Source organism: Montipora capricornis, chromosome 9, assembly GCF_036669925.1.
Source record: "Montipora capricornis isolate CH-2021 chromosome 9, ASM3666992v2, whole genome shotgun sequence".
Taxonomy (NCBI): domain Eukaryota; kingdom Metazoa; phylum Cnidaria; class Anthozoa; order Scleractinia; family Acroporidae; genus Montipora; species Montipora capricornis.
The window spans coordinates 44283832-44310808 of record NC_090891.1 but is presented as its reverse complement, the minus strand read 5'-3'; the positions used below and the strand labels follow the sequence as shown (position 1 = coordinate 44310808).

The following is a 26977-nucleotide window of genomic DNA, read 5'->3' as shown; positions in this document are numbered from 1 at the left end:
TGAAAAATCTAGCTTTCTTTGCGGGTTTTATTGAAACTGAAGTGTGATTGGGGCTCCTTTTACAGGCATCTTTGGGATGAAGACCTAGAATCATGGGACATGATCGAGAAAATTGATGAGCACACAGACGTCTTCTTTTACACGACGAAGTCCATGATACTGCAACCAAAACGCTGCCATGTTGTGTTAAGGTAAATAAGAATCTGCTCCAGATTTTAAAACTCGTTTGGCACATCTTCAAATAGAGTTTGCAACTTCAAGTTGATGGTAAACAAGCATTTTGTCTCCTCTGTCGAAGAAACTCATCCAAGTTTCCTCTTCGAAAGGCCATTTCGTTTGAAAAAAGCAATTTTTAGTAGCTCTCAACTGTCACAGTATCAAACAGCGTTTTTGTATTTAGGCGCTACTGAAACCTTAAAAACGCCATAACTGTGGTGGTTGATATTAGGGCCGTTTATACGAGAGAAAATAAGCCGCGGCTAACTCTGGCCGCGGCTTACGTAAGCCGCGAAAGGAACTATTTATACGAGTATAAAGTCCCTGGCCAGGATAAGCCGCGGCTTGATTAAGCCGTGAACGTGGATTTTGTACCATTTATACGGGGTGTTCGCGGCTTACGTAATCCGCGGCCAGAGTTAGCCGCGGCTTATTTTCTCTCGTATAAACGGCCCTATTATTTTTACATTAATTAAGCACTGCGCTACTAGTCTCCAGAGCCGAGCAGTTTTCGAGGAAGTTCGAAAAATGTTGAGAGTGCGAGGGGAGAACTTGTATTTGCCTTGATAAACATTTACTACGTCTTTAATAATTAGATGGCAGGGGCATCTAACGAACAGGTTATTCACCTCAAGGACCCAACAAGGACATTGGACTGTTCAAAGAAGTGTTTTTAGTGAATTTGATCAGTTCATTTTTTTTTTTGTTTGTTTTTGTTTTCTATTAAAGTCCTATTCAGTTTTAGGGAATAAAGAAGAAGAAAAAGTTCAGTTAACGATTTGACTTTCGTCTTTGTAGTGTCAAAAATTGCCATAAAAACCGTTTAGAAGACGTTAAGGACTCTTAGGGACAAATGTTGAGAAGTCAAGGGGGTCGCCATGCAACACTTTCGAAACTTGAAGGCAACGTTCTATCAGAACGGATTTTTCAAGAAATCTTCCCTTAGGTGCCCAAGAAATTACGATGGTTGCAATCAGCTCTAACTATAATTCATTCCCGCAGATCATGGACGGACCTCGATCGAGCAGGAGGCGTTTGTGCTTTGGTATCCACGTCTATCAATCACCCCAGGTCCCCTCCCTCGAGTGGAGTTAATGCAATTGTACTTGCATCACGGTACCTTGTGGAACCTTTAGAAAATGGAAAGTCGCGGCTGACACATATTAGCCGAGTCGATCAAAGGTAATGCCTCGCAAAACTTATACCTACGTTTGACTAAGGTGGCTCAAACCGGTTTCAACGCTTCCAAGTAACGCTCTCAGTTATTAGAAGAATCGGTACTACAACGCTGTATCATGTATTAGCAACATTGTGGAGCCAAATGAAGCCCGGGTTATTGCTGAACAAGATGCGGTTATTATTGTGACGTAATACCTCACTGTGGCAACGGGCCAGCCATGTAAACACACCCTTTATTTTGTCTTTGGTTGCTTCTATCTCAAAATCGAACTTAGTAACCGCCATTTTTTTATTTATGAGAAGTAATCAGAAGGGCAAGATGAAACTTTCTGCAAAGTTTAAAAAAATCTGTACAGCAGATTGAGAACCACCTTATTTCTGTGATTTTTTTAAGGTGGCTCTTATTCTGCAGTACAGAATTTTTTTAAACGTTGCCGAAAGTTTCATCTTGGCCTTTTGATCACTTTTCAGCAATAAAAGAGGGGGTCACAGAGTTCGTTCTTGAGATATGAGCAACTAAATCCAAAATATAGTGTGTTTTTGCTGGGCTTTCCCGTTGTCAACGTAACTTATTACATTACAATGATGACCACATCTTGTTTGGAAATAATCGGTGTTTCATATGGAACCACAACATTGCTGTTACGTGATACAGTGTAGAGTCAATCGTTCTAAAGAGAGCCTTCGAAGACTAGTGTTGAAACTGTTTTGAGCCACCTTAAAGAGATATTACTTGTCAACCCCCGCGAATGAATTGAAGAGATTGATGATGACTCGGACATACTAGGAAAAAATCCAAGTGCTTCTTTTGATCGCTAGTTCAACAATGTAGATTTTAGCAGTATGGCTGGACAATAGACCATATTCTAATTCTCGGTATTGGACTGGAACTAGCTTGCAATGGAGGCTAATGCGGGGGAATTTGTTTAAAAATATTTGCGCATGACTTTTAAAGATTCCCCCGCATTAGCCACCATGGCAATCTACTTCCAATCCAATGCTGAGAATACGAATATGGTCAGTTGTCACATGAACATAGTTAAATGGCCTAGCTTCCAACGAGCCTTCTATAGCTCAGTAGTAGAGCATCCGAACCAGTAATCGGAAGGTCGTAGGTTCGACTCCTGCAAAGGAGCACTCAGATTTTTTTTCCGAGTATCCCCGAGTCCCACTAGTCTCCTAAAGCTCAGTGGTCGAGCATCCGAACTAGTAATCGGAAGGTCGTAGGTTCGACTCCTGCAAAGGAGCAATCGGATTTTTTTCCGAGTATCCCCGAGTCCCACTAGTCTGTTCGAGCATCCGAACTGGTAATCGGAAGGTTGTAGGTTCGACTCCTGCAAAGGAGCAATCGGATTTTTTTTCCGAGTATCCCCGAGTCCCACTAGTCTCCTAAAGCTCAGTGTTCGAGCATCCGAACTAGTAATCGGAAGGTTGTAGGTTCGACTCCTGCAAAGGAGCTCTCGGATTTTTTTCCAAGTATCCCCGAGTCCTAGCTCCAACTAGCCTCCTAAAGCTCAGTGGTCGAGCATCCGAACTAGTAATCGGAAGGTCGTAGGTTCGACTCCTGCAAAGGAGCTCTCGGATTTTTTTCCAAGTATCCCCGAGTCCTAGCTCCAACTAGCCTCCTAAAGCTCAGTGGTCGAGCATCCGAACTAGTAATCGGAAGGTCGTAGGTTCGACTCCTACGAAGGAGCACTCGAATGTTTTACGAGTTTCCCGGAGTCGTCATCAATATAACTGTCTTCAATAATTGCCAGGTTGTTTTAGTATTTCAATGGCGTGCCAGGAATTTGTTCATTTGTTCAGGAATTTTTTTTCATTTAATGACACGAGAGAGCGGAAATCCTTGCTCTTAAATTAAAGCTCAAAGTCGGATGAAAGCCTTACGTATCTTCGTGCTGGGGAACGGAAATCTTATTCTGTTAAGGGCACAACGGCACCCTTTGATATGGGTGCTTGCTTTATTTCTCGATTCTCGGAAATCGTCATTACGGCCCATGTTAAGAGCTTGTACAAGCGTGAAGTTCAAGTTCAATCATCTCGTGGCTACGATCACTGCGGCAGAACTCGTTGCCTTTGCTTTAACGCCTACGCCGCATATTTCCCATGACCTTTAATCGCCCTTTCTTGCAGTTGAACAAAGAACCGCTCGTGTTTTTCCCTGGCGGCAATGTTTAAGTTTTAGAGCCGACTTGTTTTCGCTATTTGATAGATAAGAGACGTGAGAATTTCTTTGAAGCAAAACATTGAGTAAATAGCAGTTACTAAAACGACGAGTGAGTACCGTCGCTCTAATACCATTAAATTCAATAAGAGATTTATTGATTATTGGTTGTTTGTGGATAGTAAATACCATTAATTATTGACCTTTATTCCCCTTGAGGGGAAGTAAATGAAGGAATTCAATATTCTCTGAGCAGTCATTTACAAACTTTTCAACCAGCCCACACGCCCTTTCCGAAATCAATTTAATCAGCACTCGACCATACGAAGACTTCTCGCCTGAGATCTCTAAAATGGCTGTTAAAAAATGCCCTCGCGCCGTCTTGAAGAAAGTTCAGTTGCACCAGTCCATAACCAATGTAATTGTTCAAACGAATCACAGCATTCAAAGACATTAAGAAGGATACGAAGTCGAACCAATTTTTTGTAAATACTCTTCGTATGTTTTGACAATGAGGCACCAGTTTTCCTCTATCGCAAAATTTGCATAACTTTCTACGCTGCGCCAAGGAAAGTTTAATGGCGCAATGGACCGAGATAGGAGATTTCACCTTTTTCTTTTGGCTCTCTTTAGGGGACGAACACCCGAATACTACAGCAAAGCACTTGGTCCTTTCCTTGCATCATCGGTGGCCAAGGTACGGGACACGTTCCAGTGCGGGTCAGACGGCCTCGAGACAAATGTGTAACAAGAAAATGGGAAATGTCCCATATGAAGTCGAAGTGCCTTGACAATCGACAAAGGCAACTGAATGTGGCCCAGTTGGACGTGAGAGTGGGGAAAAAACAAATCGACTTTCATTTCGTTCAAGTTGGTGCCAAGCTCAACAAAACGTGTCACTGGTGCAAAGGCGCGCGAACACGTGACACTGCCGTCAAGCACGAAAACAGTATTACTGATTGGTTTTCATCTCTCACTTATTTCCTGGGATTGCTCAAGAAGGCAGTCACTTCCGTTGGTGAGAGAGTATTCCCGGAAGCCAAGCAATACGCGGCAGAGCCAATACTGTTGGAGAGGACGTCTTGGAGCCGATTTAGATTCATTTGAACTATTTTAAGGAGAACCTCCAGCCTCAACGTTTTCACATACAGACTTGTTCTCCATGAGAAAATAATTTTGAAAATGTACAGAATATTTAAAAGGTCTACATACGCAACTCACTTGTGTAGTCAGTGTCAACCATTTTTAAAAGAGAAAGCTTTTAAGGGAATTCACGGACTTTATATCGGTTTTCTAAATACCACTTATTCGGTAATAATGCGAGGAAAATATTTCACAAAAAAGTTTTATTTATAAAATTGACTGGGCAAAATATGCCCATAGTCCACGCAAATATTGGCTATCTTGGCTTGTTGGTGTTTCAAGTATTTCATTTTGTATTTCCCGTCATGGTTTCTTTGAGATTGGTGAACTGAATTGTTAACCTCAAGACATAAATTATGCGGCTTTATTTTTAGCCTTAATTAATTTATTATCCTTTGCTACAATTTTTCAGAAAGACATAATATATGCAACGCTCACGCGTAAGCGATTAGTGAAGGACTAAATAAATACAAGAAACGATTAGCAGAAATCCTTTTTATCGAATTCCTTCATTATTAAAACATTTTTACATCCACGTTATCTGTGTGAGCTCAATCAGTTCAAGCCCTTTTCCGCACTTAAAATCATTACGTGCGATGCCTGCCTGCAGGGCAACCCACGTTATAAAATGGGGGACGTTTGTTTTTCCTCGTATCCACAAATTGTAACGTTTGTTATCATTGGCTAGTTTAGTGTAACTTTTAAGGACCGTGCCTACTATTGTTATTGCGCATACGTTCTGCGCATCTCGAGATACTCGGATTTCCTATGGATTGTGCTTATTAATACAGGAAATTTTTTGCGCGGTCCAAAACTATGAGGAAAAAGCAGAAATTAGCAAGTGCTCTTGGTATACAAAAAGAAAATTGGGGGTAACCACGCATTTTTCAGAGATAATTAAGATTCAATTTGGAAAGGAACGCCAAACATTGCTTTGTATTTCAAAGCTTTTACAAATATTGTTGATTAATTATCTTCGAAAAATGCGTGGTTACCCCTAATTTTCTTTTCGGATTTCAATAACACTTGTTAAGATCTGCTTTTTCCGCATATTCAGCAAACCGCTCAATATATCTTTGAATTAGTATGCACCGTCCTTAAAGAAAATATAACGGCATATCTTAGCGGCCACATGGTGATACCACGCCGGTCATCCACATGTTATGGTCATTGTCACCTTTTGTGTTCCCTTAGTTTGTTTCCCGAAATCGGAGGCCGCCATATTGGTGCACCACAGATGTACACCAACATGGCGTTTTCATACTGGGCTCTGTAAATTTCTGCGAAACATTTCGACGAATATCTGAAGTTTGGGGAAACGCACAGGCCTAAAACTTGGAGAAGTGTCTTCTTCGTTTATCTTCTACAACATCACGAATTCTTGACTTTTTCCACTGGATGGTTTTCGATTTATTTTTTTATTGCGTGACAGTGAAAACGATCTATACTGTTGATCGCCTGGTTTCGCTTTAAGTACCTTTCACAGCTTTCATAATGTCGTTGTCATAATGAAAGGTGTTTGGTGCTTTGTGGGGGTTTTTATCGGTCACACAACGTGCCAAAATTACCGTGATACTTATGGCACCGAAAAATCTCCCGAAAATTTAGTTTTAACTTCCTTTTAAATCGGATAGACTCTCTATATTAACCAGTGGATAAAATGTTTCAATGTTTCAAAATTAGAAATTTATATTATTTTCGTAAATTTTGCTTAATTAATTGAGACCGAAACAAGACACATTCTTCAAGTGCCTCTCCGATCTTTATACTTCCCTACTTATCTATCCCTTAACAAATGCAAATATCAACTGTACTCAAATCAAATTATTCCATTTTTTGGCTGTAATTTCAAGAATTTCAAGTCTCATACCCCAATATGACTTTTGCAGTCATTCTACTTATTGTGCTTTTTCCGTTTTCCCACAACAGGTATACATTTAATAACACCCTCTCCAACTTATGACAGAGCATACTGTAAAATGACTGACAACTTATAAACTGAACAGTAAAAATGAAGAAGAGGTGTGAGCTGATACAACACCCGTAATAACAGCTACAGCATCGGACAAAATTGCTGGAACACGTTTCAATACGTTGCCCTCCCACAATGTTGTTTTGCCAAATGGGCTCAGAAACTCGAGGGCAAACAACATTGTGAGGGGGAAGAGAGCCGCGAAACTCCAGATCTGTATATTTGTGTACTGTTCCAAGGAATTTTGTCACAGACTGTAGAATGTTTAATAACGTGAACGCCTACTTGGCGTTTTGTTCCATTTTAACTTGGACACCTCAAGAATGACTTTTTGCACGATGCGTTTCGCATTTTGGCCATTTCCTTGCATTATCTTCTACAACGACGGGCGCTCGGCGATAAATTTTAGATTCTCCCTCGATCTATAGTTTCAATATGGTTCACGACAATTTAGTTTCTGGACTCATATTACAAAATAAATAAAGAACGGTGCAGTAACGAGAATTTCTGTTTTTTGGAAGACGTTTTGCTTTCTTCCGTCTATGCCGCATTTGCTCATAACAAGCTCCCTTTCATAATAAAGACAGCAAGGATTCACTCCAGCTGGGCTTAAGAATGGCTGACGTAAAAGCCTTTGATCGTCACCATGGCATCACCACTGCAGATGCTCACGGTCTGTTTCCACACTTAAGCAACTTGTGTTTGGGACAATGGTGATTCCTTTCCTTTTACTCTTATAATCGAGGGTTACTTAAGGTAATTCCTTGGATCTTTTAGTATCGACGGACATCCGTGCCTTCAAAGACTTTTTCGTTAAGAGTTTTCTTTGTTCTTAAAGCTTCGACACCCTGGATTGATCAATACGTAGATTCACCCCTCACTGAATTTCATACACCGTCAGGTAGACAAGTATTGAGAATTGAGATTATTATCACCTTGAGGGGATGGGGGATGATCCTGATATAACACCAAACTCTCATGATCACAAAAGGAATAAATCTATGAAGTAGTTAGGAGAATGAACTTTTGGATCATGGGACTCAAAGGATTATGGGACTATGCCGAAATGTTTGCGGTGGCAGTGGAGCAAGGCTTTTTTGCTTAGAAAACAGCCTTTCATTCCTAGTACAGTAGTCCTTCAAATCTTTTAAGTTAGTTTTTTGTTTGCTTTTTTTTCCTATTCCCCCACGGCCCCGGTCGTTTTTGGTTCCTTTTAGAAACAAAGGAATAAGTGTTCATAGTATTCGCTGGAGATTAAAGCCCGGTTTACACTACAGAAATTTTTTGGCACGGCTCCTGTGAAATTGGCACAGCAAACTTTGTTTACACTACACCATTTTTACCGTAACAAAAATACCGTACCAAAATCTGTGGGCCCAGGTAACTTCTCATGGAGCCTTGCACAGTTCAACTATAATGAAGAACGTCCGCGTGATTTTGGTGGAGAATGAGCCGCCATCTTGAAATGTACTTTTAAAAAACCGCTAGCCTATATGAATTAAGGCTCAAATTTGGCCCTTTAAGAAACGGTCCAGATAAGAACGATAGCAACAACGGCAACGAACATGTTGGAATTCAATTGGTATGCAAAAAGGTGATAACTTTTCTATTGTCTGTACTTACTTCTGATTGGCTTAAACAGCAAAAGTTAACAAAACGTCATAAAAGCAGTATTTACTTTCCAACCATCTTCCATCTTTCATCTGGTCTCAGTTTAAATGAATTCCACAGAAATCGTATGTGGGGAACATGTAAAATTGTAAACGTTTCTTGGCTTTTGTTTTCAACTCTTGTGATTGGTCAAAATCTTTTAACACAAAAAAACACCCTTTCAAAGTGGGCTGTAAATGAATTTTATTGCGTTAACGGCTTTCCTGTAGGTTTATGCATTCTCTGTGTAAAAATGATAACATTCCTATGTGGGGAAAGCCCCGTTGCCGCATAACAAAGGAAATTGCTGTGTTAACACTACTTGTTCTATCCGAACCGTGCCTATTTTTTCAGCACCCGTACTATTTTCACCCGTGCTAAGGCCAACCTCGCCGAAGGTCCCAGCAAGGGTAAGAATTTTGGTTCGGCTCGGATGAAATTTGGTGCTGACAGGTTGTTTACACTGCAAATTTTATCCGAGCCGAACCTTTTTTTTTGGGACCCGTTCCAATTTCACCCAAGCCGTGCCAAAAATTTTCTGTAGTGTAAACCGGGCTTTTCAATTGACTAATATTTACAAGGCTAAAACATTTTAAGAAGTAAATAACCAAATGTTTTCGGCACTAAGCCATCCTCAGGGCTTAGTGCCAAAAACGTTTTACTTTTTAAAATCTTTTAGCCTTGTAAATATTAGTCAAAGGACTAAGTATTTGCCAGATTTACTTGCTCCAGGGATCAAAGATTCTTAAAATCAGCAAAACCAACTTCCGCTTCTATTTTAATATGCGGTAGAAACAACAGATTATTTCTCGTTAACCTGTGGCTTTCTCATTCCATTCAAGGCCAGTATTAAATTCAAACATTTGTTTCTTCGCTTTCCCTGCTCGTCTGGTTCAGTTTCAAAGTGATCTCCTTTCAAATCCGTTTATAAAAAGGATAATGCGCGGTTTCCTCAAAATTTCTTCACTTCTTCAATTCAATTACTTTGTCTGACATGCAGGGCATTGCCTCCTTTCCCGACAATGCGCCAATGGGATTCAGAGGGAGGGGTGCCCTTCACCCGTTCAGTTAATTTTCAGCCCTAATTCTTCATTGAGTTTTTCAGTTCTTCCCTCGAGGGAAAACATCCGTAGTACGCTTTTGTCTTGATTGCTCTTAATGTTCGCACCGCTTTGGCAAAAGTAAGCACGACCTACTCAAATGTCCCTATTTTCCTGCGATGATAGGAAACTGCTTGCGGAAGCATTTCGCCCAGGCCATGTGATCAGGCCGGTGGTTTGAAAAGAAAGGAATGCAATATCGTGTCTTCGTTGACAGATACGTTTGGAACATGACGTTTCCTGGCTGCAATCAAAGATTTCAAAGTGCCAAACCGTAAAAAAAGCGATTGGAGAAGATGTACAAAAGCAAAGTGGTGCCATAAGCACCGCTTCAAACTGTCTATTGTGCACGTGAAAAATAAACCTTGGAAAAACTTAACAAGCTGCATATTTAATGATAAGCACAAACCATGAATCTTGTTTCTGGTTGACCTTCAGCAGATCTTGCACCTTGATTGCATGCTGAGGTAAGTATACTAAGGCGATGGCTATAATTTGCGTAAAACTGCATCTTCAAGGATCAGTAGACCTTTACTTAATTAAAGGACAGGAAAGATGACAGAATGAAATTGTTGACCCGATCGTTAAAGCCAAAACGACAAAGACTAATTGATCACACTTAAGACCTACAAGCACCTTCTGTAGTATGTTTAATATAGAAAGTTTACAATACAGGCATCATACCCACAACGGTTCGTCAACGTCAGTGCGAAGAGTGGATTTTCGTGAAAGAAGTATGATTCCTTAAAGTTGCGTCCACTTTACACGAGTTATCTATCACCTTGACAGGTAAAATGAAGCTATTTTTATGCGTAACTTACAGTTAAATGCATGAGTATTGATCAAGCAGCGAAGTTAGTTCCTACTTTACCTGTCAGCGGCTGAAGCCCTGGATTTCTATTCACTGAAATATGTTTCTTCGTTAACTACTCGCTTACAGTTTAGGATTGGACTAAAAGCCGACCCACCGTCGGTTGAATATGGCATTATGGCCACACTAACAAGACAAACCTCAATGTTTAAGATTTTGGGTTCATATCAGAACCCAGAGTCTTCAATCGTTTAGAAGAACTACACTTCAGTACTGTCCTTGCATCAAACAATAACCACAGCGGCATTAGCTGAAGCAGTGCTTAAAGGCTTAACGCGCATATGGTGCTCTTCAGCGAACTTCCTCTCACTAGGCAAAATCTTTAGTCTTTTTACGTGAAAGCAATGTTTGACCAAGGAAGGAAATTAAAAAAAAAACACAAAAGAGAGACAAACGAACATGTCTAGTACTTTAAATGAATATTCTGACCGACTTGCCAAAAAACCCAACATGGTGTGTGGAAGTACTACCACCCACTTTCCTCTGGCATCCGATATTTGCCTTTCAAGTTACTTATTCTTCGGAATTGCAATTTTTGGGCCAAAAAAATGTCGACCCAGACCCGGCCCCAAGTCCATTAGAACGACAGGAGGTAAAGATAAGCTTCGCGTTAATTGTGGAACCCCAACAATAAGGAGCTTAGTTTTGTCTGGGTTGATTAAGGACGGTGCCTACTAATTAAAGATATTTTTGCCCCGGTGTTTGATTATGCAGAAAATGTAGATCTTAACAAGTGTTATTGAAATCCAAAAAGAAAATTGGGGGTAACCACGCATTTTTCAAAGATAATTCATGAATAATATTTGTAAAAAGCTTTAAAATACAAAGCAATGTATGGCGTTCTTTCTCAAATTGAAGCTTAATTATCTCAGGAGCTCATCAAGAGGAGCCTCTATCTCCCTCTAATTCCTTGAGTCAACCCTTTCCCGAGTAAATTTATTTTTAGGAAAGGTTTTTACCGCGAAAACTATCATAATTCCCTTGACGGTGAGATAGCTCTGTTTTGATTGGCTTTTACGACAGTGGGCGTGCTGAATGTCCCAAGGGAGATTGGCTTTTACAACAGTGAGCGTGCTAAATCTCCCGAGGGAGGTGTTCTATAAATAAATCTACTCGGGAAAGGGTTGACTCCGAGGCCAAGTATGGGAGATAGAGGCTCCTCTTAATGAGCTCCTGATTATCTCTAATAATGCATGGTTACCGCCAATCTTCTTTTTGGGATTTGAGAAGAGAGCAAACGTGAAGTCCCCCAGAAAAGTTCAAAGAAGTACAAGTAAAATAGTAAAGTAGGGAACCGTCATTGTATACTTATAAACAATAATGTTCAAGCTTGCAGCTTGTGCAGCCTTGGTGTGATAGTACCCGAAATATGGGCGTAAATAACGACAGTTTTTGAGTCATGGAGAGAAACCACGAATGAACTTTTTCATATTCCAGAGGCGTTGTCTCCAGATTTAAAATAGTCGTCTCTACTAGTGAAAAGATACGTAGCAATACAAAGTGGTAGTGTCAAAAGTTGAAACAGGGAAAGTTCCCTCAGGTTGCTGTCAATGTCTCAAAAGTGTCGCGTACTTAATTAAGATTCCAAAAATAGCAAACAGTTGATTATAACAGTGTTAAGAAAACAAAACTTGAAGGAGGAACCACTTGCCTGTTTAGTGAGGCGGATAAAGTTGAACTGTGGGAACACTATGGCCACTACAGGTAGTGGTGAAATGAAAGATGTGAACTCCAAAAAGAGTCCAAACCAACTTGGCCATGCTGCAACTGTCTCCTCATAGGAACCAACTTTTGACCATGGGACATGTCATCCTTACTGAGAATGCTCAAAACTAAAAAAACAAACACAAAGTACAATCATAATGGTCTGGCTTCTAGGTTGGTTGGCGCCGTGAAGCTAAACACTGGCCAACTGACAAGCAGGTCCCAAGTTCAGTTGCTCTGCGCCAAACATCATGTTTTGTTTTGGCCTTCAAGTCTTAGTGGTTGGAAAAGAGGACATCCTTTTGGCCATGGCAAATCTCACTTGATTTTAAACACAAGGCTAAGAGAACACACAACTGTTCAGAAAGAGAAGGAAACAAACCCAAATAAATTAGTGTAACGCCTTCCAACCACTGGAGATCAGCCTTGAGAGGGAACCCATATAGAGTATGATTGAGACTACCTGTTACACTGTGAAATGTTTTGTGCAACTTGTCTGGCACTGTTTTGGCGACATTGCGAGACAATGTTGTTTTCATGAAAAGTAAAACTTAATTCTACTTTCGGCAACGGCTGTTGCAACTTGTCTCACATCAATTTGGCAGTTGCAGGGTATGTTACACTGTTGAAACATTTCATGCAAATTGTCCCACCACAATGTTGCCAAAACCTTCCACATACAGCGCCTTAAGGCTCAAAACTGATTTAACTGACAACTTCTCTGTTGATCCACAGAAATTAGAAGCTCTTGAGGCATGTTATTGGTTGAAAAGCTGCAGGCTTTCCTCCGTATTCTTCAGGCTTATGAAGGTAAAACCTTTAAGTTCAGTTTTTGTGACATGCTTGCAACTTACTTTAAATGGTTATTTGACATCAAATCATCAAATGGAGATAGCAAGGGCCAGTCACAGGGGCTGGTTGAAAAGCAAGCAGGGATAATTAGGTAAAAGTTGGAAGCATTGTCATTACATATCACTGCAGTATTTAAAACATTAACTCCTAGGAGTTTTACTCTGTCTAGTGCCAGAAGATCTTAGTCGTTGGGGGGGGGAGGGGGTGAGGGAGTGTTGGTGTCAATGGGTCAGCAACCTCTGCATAAACTTAAAAAATGTCAAAAATATTCCTTAAACCTCAGGATAGGGGGTTTTTTTTTTTGTCATTAAAGGGTTCATTTTTGTATTCAACTCAGATGGAAAGTTCCCGATTGATACAGCGTCAGTCGTCAAGGAAGATGAATTCCCTGACCAGGATTCAATTCAGTCCTTGTACAGGTCAGTCTTGGTTTATACAATTTGTGAAACAGCACTTTCTTAATGGCGTACGATTTCATGTCTGCCTCCCGGCACTTAAATAACCCTTTTTTTTTTTCATTTCTCAACTACTTGATTTTATGCTCCATGAATAGACTGTAGAAATAAAAAGTTAAACATAGTGTTCACCTTCGAAAAAGGAAAAAAACTCAGGCTTAAACACACTCATATCAGACTTCAGCCATATTAACTCTTTTTTGACAAGCCCTTGTGTCAGTAACTTGCACAGGTTTTCATTGACTGGGTCACACATTTTTACGGAAGGGCCCCTCGTTCTTCCTTTGGCGCCTTCAAACACTCAACCGTTGTGCAAAAATGAATCTTCACAACAAGGTATGTAAATCAATAAGTTCTTAGAGTTTGATAAGAAAACCTAGCTCAACGGCATTCTGTAAATCTTCTGAAGTTCAGTAGTAGCAGTGCGCAAATAGCAAGCAGCTAATCTTAGGGCTTGCAGTCTCACCTTCAACACAACACTTAAGTGAAAATTTGAAGTAGTGCGCTGTGGTTCTTAGGAAAACAAAGGAATTAATGGAAATGGTATCTCACTGTTGTCCCGTAAATGTTTTGTTCCAACAGGAGTGATGGTTATGACTCAGATGACGAAGATCTAATAGCGGAAGTTCAAGATGGAAACTTCACCCAATAAGAATCGACGTTGGTCTAATCGAAGAAATGACCCAGAAGCACTCTCAAAGGAAAATACCCCAGGAGGTTGAGCAGCTCACATAATGGGAATCACACTCATCTATGAGGAAAACATAACAAATGGAAAGCCCAGGTCTTTCCGCAGGAGGGACAGACATGGGGATGGTCCCTTGACACCGTTTTCACACTTGGACTCGTGTAGAGCACCAGGAAGAAACTAGTATATATGACAATTTGTCACAAACATTGAGTGCCAGTACACCCTTTCGATAATCAAATGTTGGCAAAGACGCGTAACAAGAATGATAGACTACATTGCAAAGCTAAGAAATCAAAAACGAAATCTTAACCTGCAAGCAGTGATTTATGACTGGAATCTTGTAGTGGCACTCGTCAAAGTGCATGCTTTATCGGCTGAATGCGATGATGAAAATTTGCTGACTTTACCAGGAGAGTTGGTCAATGCTACGGTCAATAAGAAACTCAGAAAAAGCAATGCAGTGGTGGAATATGGTACATTCATCGAGAGTAGAGAGGCCTAAAGTACGGTGGCACAGCTTTGAGAAATCTGTGAAACCAGACATACATGTTACGGTAAGTGTTCCCTTTTTGGGGGGGGGAGGTTTTCAAAGTAAGGGAAATCTTTGGCTAGATAATGGGTAACTCTCGGATGGAGAGGCTGGCTTTTCAGTTTTGCACTAGATTGTGAGCTATTTTAAAATACCCATTGAAGCACAGGTTCATGTTTCTGTTATATTCTGGGCTTGGGCTAAATCAGTGGTTTTTCCATTAGAAAAGCCAGTCAACGGCGGTATACCGACTTCTATGTTTTGTCAGAAATTTGCCTCTCACCGTTATTTAACCCTCTGTAAATAGTTAACAGAAATGAAAAGAGCAAAATCATATTAGCAACATGGCCAAAACTTTGAGGCTGTTTTCAATTATTACTGGACAGCCGACATAAAGCAATTGGCTACTTTCACTCCGAGAAGTCGGACCACTTTTCTCCAAAAATGAAGTAAATAATATCCGGGTCCCAGAAGTTTTCTTCAGCGGTGAGAGAGCCGCAAGGTGGCGAGAAAAGAAAACCCTCTGGTTACCCTGAATTCAAATCTCACTTTTCATGCAGACGGCCTAGGGTCAGGCCTCAGATTGGTTGATATTTTTAAACACTCAAACCACACGTGATTGGTTCACTTTGCTTGGTAATCCCGAGGGGGAACATGTTGCTAAGTTGGTCCCCTTTTGTAATTATCAATTTGACGCGTTTGAAACAGGCTGGCGTCCTGCATGAAAGTGAATATTTAAAGTCCAAGGTTACCCAGGGGTTTTTCCTCTTCTCGCAACTTCGCAGACTCGTCTTCAACCGCTTTGACAGCTCTCTCACAGCTCCAAGAAAAACCTCTGCGACCAGGCTAAGTAAATAAAGACAGGTTACCCTAGAACTCAAACAAGCCGCCCAACTTGAAATTTTATTGAAACCTTTGAAGAGGGACTTTTTATCAATTTTCAGAGTTCGGAAGAAAGGTTAGTAAGGGTAAAAAATTTACTAAGGTGAAAACCTTTTCATGATGTTTACATGTGAGCCCTTATCATCTTGTCCCAGATGAAGGCCCTTAAGACTGGCCTTGAAACATGTTCAAGGTCTTCAAACTGGTTGCCATTGGTCATTTTTTAAGCCAACGTTTTTATGCAACCCTATGAAGGGGCAAGTAAATCACTGAACTTAAGACTGTTCTTTCCTATAGTATTCACCACAAAAAGCTGCAACCGAACAAATTAATATTATTTTTCACTGTATACAGGTCTCCTAAAATATGTGACCTCACAGCAGGGCAGCTAGCAGTCCTCAGAAAATATTCACTTTTGAAACTCACAGCACTAATGGAAATACATACACATTCACACCGAGGCATGTGGAACTGGTAAGATTCTTAAGGTCCGCTCAAGAGAATTTCAACGCTTGCAAGTAAGGCTCTTTTTAGAAGGATCGGCACTACAACGCTGTATCATGTATTAGCAATATTGTGGTACAAAATGAAATATGGATTATTTCTGAACAAGATGCAGTCATTATTGGGACGTAATATGTCACCGTGGAAACAGGCAAGACTTATAATTAAAAACAATGACCCTCTTTTTTATTTCTGAAAAATAATCAGAAGGGAAAGATGAAACTCTCTGCAAAGTTTCAAAAAATTCTGTACAGCGGATTCAGAGCCACCTTAATTCTGTGATTTTTTAACTTTGCCGAAAGTTTCATCTTGGCCTTCTAATCACTTTTCAGCAATAAAAAAGGGGGGTCACCGAGTTCGTTTTTGAGATATGAGCAACTAAATCCAAAATATGTGTGTATATAGTGTGTTTTTGCTGGCCTTTCCCATTGTCAAGGTAACTTATTACAGCACAATAATGACCACATCTTGTTTGGAAATAATCAGTGTTTCATGTGGTACCATAACATTGCTGTTATGTGATAGCGTCATTCATTCTAGAGAGAGTGTCTTCGAAGTGTTGAAACTGTTTTGAGCCATGTTAAATCTGTTATGCTTTTTTGCATTAATTACTACTTTGCATCCAAAATGTGCACTAGGGGAGTACTCAATGCTCAATGCTCTTGCACAATTTAATGAAACAAAACCTTGTTTCAACTAGTCCTCAAGTATGAATGAGATTGACAGTTTTTCCCAAGTCAACACATTATCGTTTGTTAACATGTTTGCTGTTATCAATTTTCCAGGTCATTTCCCCATTTCTTAAAGAAGTTCAAGTCTCCAGACTATAGAGGTACCTGTCATTAGATATTTACCAGTACACAGAGTGGACACTGATCATAATAATAATAGTTTTGTTCTTCATACTTTCAGACAGAAATGTTTTTGGGGTTCCTCTTTCGGTTGTCTTACAACGGACAGGTCAGCCTCTTCCAAGATCAATTCTTTTTGCAATCAACTACCTTCAGAGAACAGGTAACAAAATGCTGTATTTTTGGAGTGCTACATAAAACAATACAGTAATAATTAATGTTTTTATCATTCACTTGATGATGGAATTTATTGTTATTTTTTGTTCTTTCTGTTACAGCTGTTGATGCTGTGGGAATTTTTCGCAAGTCAGGTGGGAAACAGAGGATAAATCACCTCAAGGAAATGATCGAGAGTGATCAAGGTAATGCAAAATTGCCCTAATGAGCTACATGTAAATGCCTCCATCAGAGATAACCACTGGTTAGCCTTCAACACAGGCGGCGTCAATAATAATTTCAAATTAGGAAACAGACATTCAAGATCATACCTTGGTCAACTTCAAGAGGTTGCCCAAAAGTTTTGAAATGAACGATCCGAAAATTACCCTTCCAAGAAAAACCTTGAGAGGTCGACCAAAATTTTTGAAATGAACGTTCCGGAAAAGACTGTTCCATTTGACTCTAGACCGAAAATTTCGGAATTTTTGCCCAAATGCATTGCACCCCTTTTTTGAATCCCTAGCATGTTATAAGTTACTAGTTGTTAACCCATTGAGCCGTGGGAGTGAGACTTGATACAGTGTGGATTTTATTGTCTGACGCCAGACGATTTTACTTGTCAGTCGGGGACACTTAATAAGTCAATGGGTTTAAGCCTCTTTCTTGAAACAAGCCCTTAACAGCATAGATTACACTAAACATAAATTGATTCTGAATTATTTGTTTCTCATCTTTGTAGATAACACGGACTTTGAGGGGCTGTCACCGTATGATATGGCTGACATGCTCAAGCAGTACTTCAGAGAACTCCCAGAGCCTATCTTGACTTCCAAGCTGGCAGAAACACTTATATCTATTTTCTCAAGTTAGTATTACTCATTTATTGAGTTTAAAAATATTCTTGAAACATCATTGTCTACGTTGTGTACCTTAAACGAGAAGCCTTAGAACTGTCAAAATAAAAAAATATAAAAAGTTCTGTACTGGTCCTTTCCATAGTTTACAAAATAGGCTACTTTCATTTTAACATTAACAAGCTTTAAGTATGTAATTATCAAATGAACAAGCCTGTGAAGTTCCCTATATTAGTGACATACCAGAAAAGGTGTTGATGAGATTGTAAGACACTTTTTCATGGCATTGCTTGAGTTTCTCTCCCCCATATAATAATATCCTGGTTGTTAGCAACCCAATTAACACATACAATATGTACTGAATAGGGAGTAAAGTCTCCACATATATGAGCTCTTCACCTTCAATAATAACTGACAAAATCAAGGGAGTGTGAAGTGATGAATCTTCTTCCATGGGGACTTGGGCATTCTCGGGAAAAACATCTGAGTGCTCTTTTTTTTTTAAATTTAAAATTACGTATCAGACTCTGAGAAATACATGAGAGCAGCCAAAGCCGGAGGCTTAAATGGCATAGGTCAGCAAACATGGAGGAGGTCAACAAACTTTGCAGGAATCAAACCTTCGACCTTCCGATTTCTAGTTCAGATGCTATACCACTTAACTACAGAACAGTGGTAGGAGATAGGCTGTTAACCTACATTCTGGTGTTTGAAAGATGGGGGCCATGTTTCTTACAAACTAACAAAAAAATACCAGTCCTTACCTAGTCAAGAGAAGTCATTAATATCAACATTCATGCCTCTAGGTATTCCACCCAACTCTCGAATGGAGGCAATGCAAGCAGCAATTCTTCTAATGCCTGACCCAAACAGAGAAGCACTTCAGACACTTTTGTTGTTTTTAAATGAGGTGGCTGCCAACTCTGAAACAAATCAGGTAACTATTTATTTACTGAAACAAAGTTACTTTTTTCTTGATTCTTTCACAATTAGAGTGGAAAGTAGTGCCTCCCATTTCACTGCAGCTTAATTTTGCCAAAGCTGCAATTGCATGCACTTGGCCAAATGCATTGTGATGCCAGTAAATGAGGATCCCTACTGCCATGCCTATCAATATGCCCAAGCTAAGGACAGAGCGGACATTACTAAACCACAAAACTGCAAAAAAAAGCAACAAAACATCATGTATGACCTGACAATACATTGAATACTAACTGACAAAGGTTGGAAATATAACGTTTTAGGCCCACCTAAAACGTTATTGCTGCTAATTTCAATCTCAATCTTAACAATATTTAATCTCAAAATCCAACCTTTGTGGGTTAGTATTCAATGTAAGGTAGGGTCATACATGGTGTTTCATTGTTTCGCTGTTTCATCCTTTAGTACTGTCCAGACAAAGCACCCAAGGCGCAAATCTGTAACTCATTTTTCTCCTAGATGAACGAGAAGAACCTTGGAGTGTGCTTTGCCCCATCACTCTTCCATTTGTGTGGCACAAAGGAGGACCCTTCATCTCCTAAACGTCAAAAGAGAACGCCCATGAACAAGGCATCGAAGGAGCTCACTGATAACTTGGTATGTGGACAAAACATGCATCATCGTGATTGCACAAAAACTTGGCATGCGAAACAGAAGTGATTGGTTAAGCAGTACAAATGCTATTCAGCTGAATCTCCATTGTCAGAACTACAACAAGTTGAAGAGTCTTTCATAGACTTCAAATAGTGTTTTTAAAACCTTTTAGAAGGCACTGCTTGCACTAGATCTCTGCGATGTAACATTTTTCTTCTCCCTCTTCCTGTTGGAGATGTTTGTCCAGCATTACAAGAAAATTTGATAATGGGAATGGAGAGAGCCCCAAATGATGTCCAATAATGTATGGTGTCTCACATTTTTGAGAAACTGGCTGTTTAAATTTATCAATAGTGGATAAGTCACTATCTCAGAGTCTAAAATATTGCAAATTAAACGTTGGCCAATATTTTCTTACACCCCTTTTAACTAGATGTGCTTAGAGTGTGCGCATTCACGGTTACACAAGCAAATACTGAAGTCTTTGCACAGATTGAAACTGTAGGGTAATGACTTACCCCCTGGATAAAGTTATGCAGTCTTTAAACAACCTAGTTAAAGTTGCTTCGCAAGTCTTGCTGGATTTAACACCTGTTCTTTACCATTTCAGGCTGCGCATGAGTGTCTCGCTCAGATGATAATGGAAGTCGACAAACTATTTTCGGTGAGACACATCAACAAATACTTACCAAGAAAATGAATTCTCGTTTTTTGCTTGTCGGGAGTACTTTTAGGACTACAGCAAATAAGACAATAATGCTCCTTTGTGCAGCCATAAGCTTACTTAGAGTCTTGAGCGCAGTTAGGTTTTCCATTTTTTTTTGCAAGGAACGTAATCGATTATTGTATGCGAACATCAGAACAATCTTGGGGGACGTTTCTCGATTCAGTCTAAAGTCAGATGATGCATCCAAATAGTCTAAGGTCTTAATGTTAGTAACGTTTTGCTCACTTTGTTGATAGCCTTCGTGTTTTCTCTTTCCATTACCAGATTCCTGAAGATACAGTTAAGAACAGCCGTTTTTCCTACATTGAACAAGGCGAACCCGTTCCTTTAGACCAGCTTGGAAAATCCAAATCTTGCTCAGACAGCGGCTACCAAAGTTACATCGAGTCCTGCATAGCTGGTCTTCTCAAGGTTAGCAAATAAACCAAAAAACGTATCTCCTGGACAACTAGAGAGGTGTTACTCAAGTTTGTTTATCCTTTTCCTTTGACTGTAGGAAGCAAAAGACAAGTTTAAGGGCTGGGTGTCTCAGCCATGGTACGATAGTTCGGTGGAAATTTCGTACAAGAAGGTCAAAGATGGCTACCCTCTAAGACTATGGAGATGCACTGTCGAAGTGGACGCCAAGCCCGAAGATGTCATCAGAAGAATTCTTTACGAAAGGTAAGCTGAATTTTCCACATATTTTAATGAAGATATCTCAAACCATTTTGAAGGCCGAGCATGCGTCACTATAAGGGAGATCCGGTAATTAATGATTCAAGCACTTGACCGGAGGTTTGTCAGTTTCACGGTACTCTTAGTTCTCAAGTGAAGCCATGATCCTCGCAGTTATGAACGCAATTTTTGCAATTGCGTAAAGAAGGCTGAAAAATTCAGGACTTCAACGGAGTTTGAACCCGTGACCACGCGATACCGGTGCGACGCTCTAACTAACTGAGCTATGAAGCCACTGACGTTGAGAGCTGGTCATTTGTGGGTTCTAATGTTCCCGTGAGGAATGAATCATCGATGAAATGATATATGAAATGGATCATATATGAACTGCGGATATGAAATCAAGTGAAGCTATGATCCTCGCAGTTATGAACGCAATTTTTGCAATTGCGTAAAGAAGCCTCAAAATTTCAGGAAGGGATAAAAGTTCACTGTTTCTTTACAAAAATGATTGGAACCGTTCCACTTTTATCGGACCCGTGCCATTTCTCCTCTGTCGTGTAAACGCGCCTTTATCTGATCTTCTTTGATCGACCACAATTTATTATCTCACCTTTTAAGTAGCCATTTAAGAACTTAATTAGCCTAAATTGTCACGAAACACTCCATAATATAACCACCTATCAGCCTGACTTTGAAAAATCTAGCTTTCTTTGCGGGTTTTATTGAAACTGAAGTGTGATTGGGCCTCCTTTTACAGGCATCTTTGGGATGAAGACCTGGAATCATGGGACATGATCGAGAAAATTGATGAGCACACAGACGTCTTCTTTTACACGACGAAGTCCATGATACTGCAACCAAAACGCTGCCATGTTGTGTTAAGGTAAATAAGAATCTGCTCCAGATTTTAAAACTCGTTTGGCACATCTTCAAATAGAGTTTGCAACTTCAAGTTGATGGTAAACAAGCATTTTGTCTCCTCTGTCGAAGAAACTCATCCAAGTTTCCTCTTCGAAAGGCCATTTCGTTTGAAAAAAGCAATTTTTTAGTAGCTCTCAACTGTCACAGTATCAAACAGCGTTTTTGTATTTAGGCGCTACTGAAACCTTAAAAACGCCATTACTGTGGTGGTTGATATTAGGGCCGTTTATACGAGAGAAAATAAGCCGCGGCTAACTCTGGCCGCGGCTTACGTAAGCCGCGAAAGGAACTATTTATACGAGTATAAAGTCCCTGGCCAGGATAAGCCGCGGCTTGATTAAGCCGTGAACGTGGATTTTGCACCATTTATACGGGGTGTTCGCGGCTTACGTAATCCGCGGCCAGAGTTAGCCGCGGCTTATTTTCTCTCGTATAAACGGCCCTATTATTTTTACATTAATTAAGCACTGCGCTACTAGTCTCCAGAGCCGAGCAGTTTTCGAGGAAGTTCGAAAAATGTTGAGAGTGCGAGGGGAGAACTTGTATTTGCCTTGATAAACATTTACTACGTCTTTAATAATTAGATGGCAGGGGCATCTAACGAACAGGTTATTCACCTCAAGGACCCAACAAGGACATTGGACTGTTCAAAGAAGTGTTTTTAGTGAATTTGATCAGTTCATTTTTTTTTTTTGTTTGTTTTTGTTTTCTATTAAAGTCCTATTCAGTTTTAGGGAATAAAGAAGAAGAAAAAGTTCAGTTAACGATTTGACTTTCGTCTTTGTAGTGTCAAAAATTGCCATAAAAACCGTTTAGAAGACGTTAAGGACTCTTAGGGACAAATGTTGAGAAGTCAAGGGGGTCGCCATGCAACACTTTCGAAACTTGAAGGCAACGTTCTATCAGAACGGATTTTTCAAGAAATCTTCCCTTAGGTGCCCAAGAAATTACGATGGTTGCAATCAGCTCTAACTATAATTCATTCCCGCAGATCATGGACGGACCTCGATCGAGCAGGAGGCGTTTGTGCTTTGGTATCCACGTCTATCAATCACCCCAGGTCCCCTCCCTCGAGTGGAGTTAATGCAATTGTACTTGCATCAAGGTACCTTGTGGAACCTTTAGAAAATGGAAAGTCGCGGCTGACACATATTAGCCGAGTCGATCAAAGGTAATGCCTCGCAAAACTTATACCTACGTTTGACTAAGGTGGCTCAAACCGGTTTCAACGCTTCCAAGTAACGCTCTCAGTTATTAGAAGAATCGGTACTACAACGCTGTATCATGTATTAGCAACATTGTGGAGCCAAATGAAGCCCGGGTTATTGCTGAACAAGATGCGGTTATTATTGTGACGTAATACCTCACTGTGGCAACGGGCCAGCCATGTAAACACACCCTTTATTTTGTCTTTGGTTGCTTCTATCTCAAAATCGAACTTAGTAACCGCCATTTTTTTATTAAGTAATCAGAAGGGCAAGATGAAACTTTCTGCAAAGTTTAAAAAAATCTGTACAGCAGATTGAGAACCACCTTATTTCTGTGATTTTTTAAGGTGGCTCTTATTCTGCAGAACAGAATTTTTTTAAACGTTTCCGAAAGTTTCATCTTGGCCTTTTGATCACTTTTCAGCAGTAAAAGAGGGGGTCACAGAGCTCGTTCTTGAGATATGAGCAACTAAATCCAAAATATAGTGTGTTTTTGCTGGGCTTTCCCGTTGTCAACGTAACTTATTACATTACAATGATGACCACATCTTGTTTGGAAATAATCGGTGTTTCATATGGAACCACAACATTGCTGTTACGTGATACAGTGTTGTAAAGTCAATCGTTCTAAAGAGAGCCTTCGAAGACTAGTGTTGAAACTGTTTTGAGCCACCTTAAAGAGATATTACTTGTCAACCCCCGCGAATGAATTGAAGAGATTGATGATGACTCGGAGATACTAGGAAAAAATCCAAGTGCTTCTTTTGAACGCTAGTTCAACAATGTAGATTTTAGCAGTATGGCTGGACAATAGACCATATTCTAATTCTCGGTATTGGACTGGAACTAGCTTGCAATGGAGGTTAATGCGGGGGAATTTGTTTAAAAATATTTGCATATGACTTTTAAAGATTCCCCCGCATTAGCATCCATGGCAATCTACTTCCAATCCAATGCTGAGAATACGAATATGGTCAGTTGTCACATGAACATAGTTAAATGGCCTAGCTTCCGACGAGCCTTCTATGGCTCAGTAGTAGAGCATCCGAACCAGTAATCGGAAGGTCGTAGGTTCGACTCCTGCAAAGGAGCACTCGGATTTTTTTTCCGAGTATCCCCGAGTCCCACTAGTCTCCTAAAGCTCAGTGGTAGAGCATCCGAACTAGTAATCGGAAGGTCGTAAGACTGGTTCGACTTCTGCAAAGGAGCACTCGGATTTTTTTCCGAGTATCCCCGAGTCCCACTAGTCTCCTAAAGCTCAGTGGTCGAGCATCCGAACTGGTAATCGGAAGGTTGTAGGTTCGACTCCTGCAAAGGAGCAATCGGATTTTTTTTCCGAGTATCCCCGAGTCCCACTAGTCTCCTAAAGCTCAGTGTTCGAGCATCCGAACTAGTAATCGGAAGGTTGTAGGTTCGACTCCTGCAAAGGAGCTCTCGGATTTTTTTCCAAGTATCCCCGAGTCCTAGCTCCAACTAGCCTCCTAAAGCTCAGTGGTCGAGCATCCGAACTAGTAATGGGCAAGTCGTAGGTTCGACTCCTGCAAAGGAGCTCTCGGATTTTTTTCCAAGTATCCCCGAGTCCTAGCTCCAACTAGCCTCCTAAAGCTCAGTGGTCGAGCATCCGAACTAGTAATCGGAAGGTCGTAGGTTCGACTCCTACGAAGGAGCACTAGGATGTTTTACGAGTTTCCCGGAGTCGTCATCAATATATAACTGTCTTCAATAATTGCCAGGTTGTTTTAGTATTTCAATGGCGTGCCAGGAATTTGTTCATTTGTTCAGGAATTTTTTTCATTTAATGACACGAGAGAGCGGAAATCCTTGCTCTTAAATTAAAGCTCAAAGCCTTACGTAGCTTCGTGCTGGGGAACGGAAATCTTATTCTGTTAAGGGCACAACGGCACCCTTTGATATGGGTGCTTGCTTTATTTCTCGATTCTCGGAAATCGTCATTACGGCCCATGTTAAGAGCTTGTACAAGCGTGAAGTTCAAGTTCAATCATCTCGTGGCTACGATCACTGCGGCAGAACTCGTTGCCTTTGCTTTAACGCCTACGCCGCATATTTCCCATGACCTTTAATCGCCCTTTCTTGCAGTTGAACAAAGAACCGCTCGTGTTTTTCCCTGACGGCAATGTTTAAGTTTTAGAGCCGATTTGTTTTCGCTATTTGATAGATAAGAGACGTGAGAATTTCTTTGAAGCAAAACATTGAGTAAATAGCAGCTACTAAAACGACGAGCGAGTACCGTCGCTCTAAATACCATTAAATTCAAGAAGAGATTTATTGATTATTGGTTGTTTGTGGATAGTAAATACCATTAATTATTGACCTTTATTCCCCTTGAGGGGAAGTAAATGAAGGAATTCAATATTCTCTGAGCAGTCATTTACAAACTTTTCAACTAGCCCACACGCCCTTCCGAAATCAATTTATTCAGCACTCGACCACACGAAGACTTCTCGCCTGAGATCTCTAAAATGGCTGTTAAAAAATACCCTTGAACCGTCTTGAAGAAAGGTCAGTTGCACCAGTCCATAACCAATGTAATTGTTCAAACGAATCACAGCATTCAAAGACATTAAGAAGGATACGAAGTCGAACCAATTTTTTGTAAATACTCTTCGTATGTTTTGACAATGAGGCACCAGTTTTCCTCTATCGCAAAATTTGCATAACTTTCCACGCTGCGCCAAGGAAAGTTTAGTGACGCAATGGACCGAGATAGAGATTTCACCTTTTTCTTTTGGCTCTCTTTAGGGGACGAACACCCGAATACTACAGCAAAGCACTTGGTCCTTTCCTTGCATCATCGGTGGCCAAGGTACGGGACACGTTCCAGTGCGGGTCAGACGGCCTCGAGACAAATGTGTAACGAGAAAATGGGAAATGTCCCATATGAAGTCGAAGTGCCTTGAGAATCGACAAAGGCAACTGAATGTGGCCCAGTTGGACGTGAGAGTGGGGAAAAAACAAATCGACTTTCATTTCGTTCAAGTTGGTGCCAAGCTCAACAAAACGTGTCACTGGTGCAAAGGTGCGCGAACACGTGACACTGCCGTCAAGCACGAAAACAGTATTACTGATTGGTTTTCATCTCTCACTTATTTCCTGGGATTGCTCAAGAAGGCAGTCACTTCCGTTGGTAAGAGAGTATTCCCGGAAGCCAAGCAATACGCGGCAGAGCCAATACTGTTGGAGAGGACGTCTTGGAGCCGATTTAGATTCATTTGAACTATTTTAAGGAGAACCTCCAGCCTCAACGTTTTCACATACAGACTTGTTCTCCATGAGAAAATAATTTTGAAAATGTACAGAATATTTAAAAGGTCTACATACGCAACTCACTTGTGTAATCAGTGTCAACCATTTTTAAAAGAGAAAGCTTTTAAGGGAATTCACGGACTTTATATCGGTTTTCTAAATACCACTTATTCGGTAATAATACGAGGAAAATATTTCACAAAAAAGTTTTATTTATAAAATTGACTAGGCAAAAGATGCCCATAGTCCACGCAAATATTGGCTATCTTGGCTTGTTGGTGTTTCAAGTATTTCATTTTGTATTTCCCGCCATGGTTTCTTTGAGATTGGTGAACTGAATTGTTAACCTCAAGACATAAATTATGCGGCTTTATTTTTAGCCTTAATTAATTTATTATCCTTTGCTACAATTATTCAGAAAGACATAATATATGCAACGCTCACGCGTAAGCGATTACTGAAGGACTAAATAAATACAAGAAACGATTAGCAGAAATCCTTTTTATCGAATTCCTTCATTATTAAAACATTTTTACATCCACGTTATCTGTGTGAGCTCAATCAGTTCAAGCCCTTTTCCGCACTTAAAATCATTACGTGCGATGCCTGCCTGCAGGGCAACCCACGTTATAAAATGGGGGACGTTTGTTTTTCCTCGTATCCACAAATTGTAACGTTTGTTATCATTGGCTAGTTTAGTGTAACTTTTAAGGACGGTGCCTACTATTGTTATTGCGCATACGTTCTGCGCATCTCGAGATACTCGGATTTCCTATGGATTGTGCTTATTAATACAGGGAAATTTTTTGCGCGGTCCAAAACTATGAGGAAAAAGCAGAAATTAGC

At 40.3% G+C, this 26977-nt stretch overlaps 1 protein-coding gene and 1 pseudogene across 10 annotated transcripts in view; both read left to right on the top strand.

Moving 5' to 3' along the window:
* Positions 1-5237, top strand: part of LOC138016936 (rho GTPase-activating protein 7-like) — a 46959-nt gene extending 41722 nt beyond the window's left edge. For all 10 annotated transcript variants that reach the window (XM_068864113.1, XM_068864117.1, XM_068864116.1 and 7 more), the window contains 3 exons: positions 66-191; positions 1219-1398; positions 4193-5237. In XM_068864113.1, coding sequence (XP_068720214.1) covers positions 66-191; positions 1219-1398; positions 4193-4307 — 421 coding nt within the window. In that variant the 3' untranslated portion in view covers positions 4308-5237. The remainder of the gene's footprint in view (positions 1-65; positions 192-1218; positions 1399-4192) is intronic.
* Positions 5238-12656: 7419 nt separating this feature from the next.
* LOC138017640 (rho GTPase-activating protein 7-like) lies at positions 12657-26672 on the top strand (annotated as a pseudogene).
* The last annotated feature ends 305 nt before the right edge of the window (positions 26673-26977 follow it).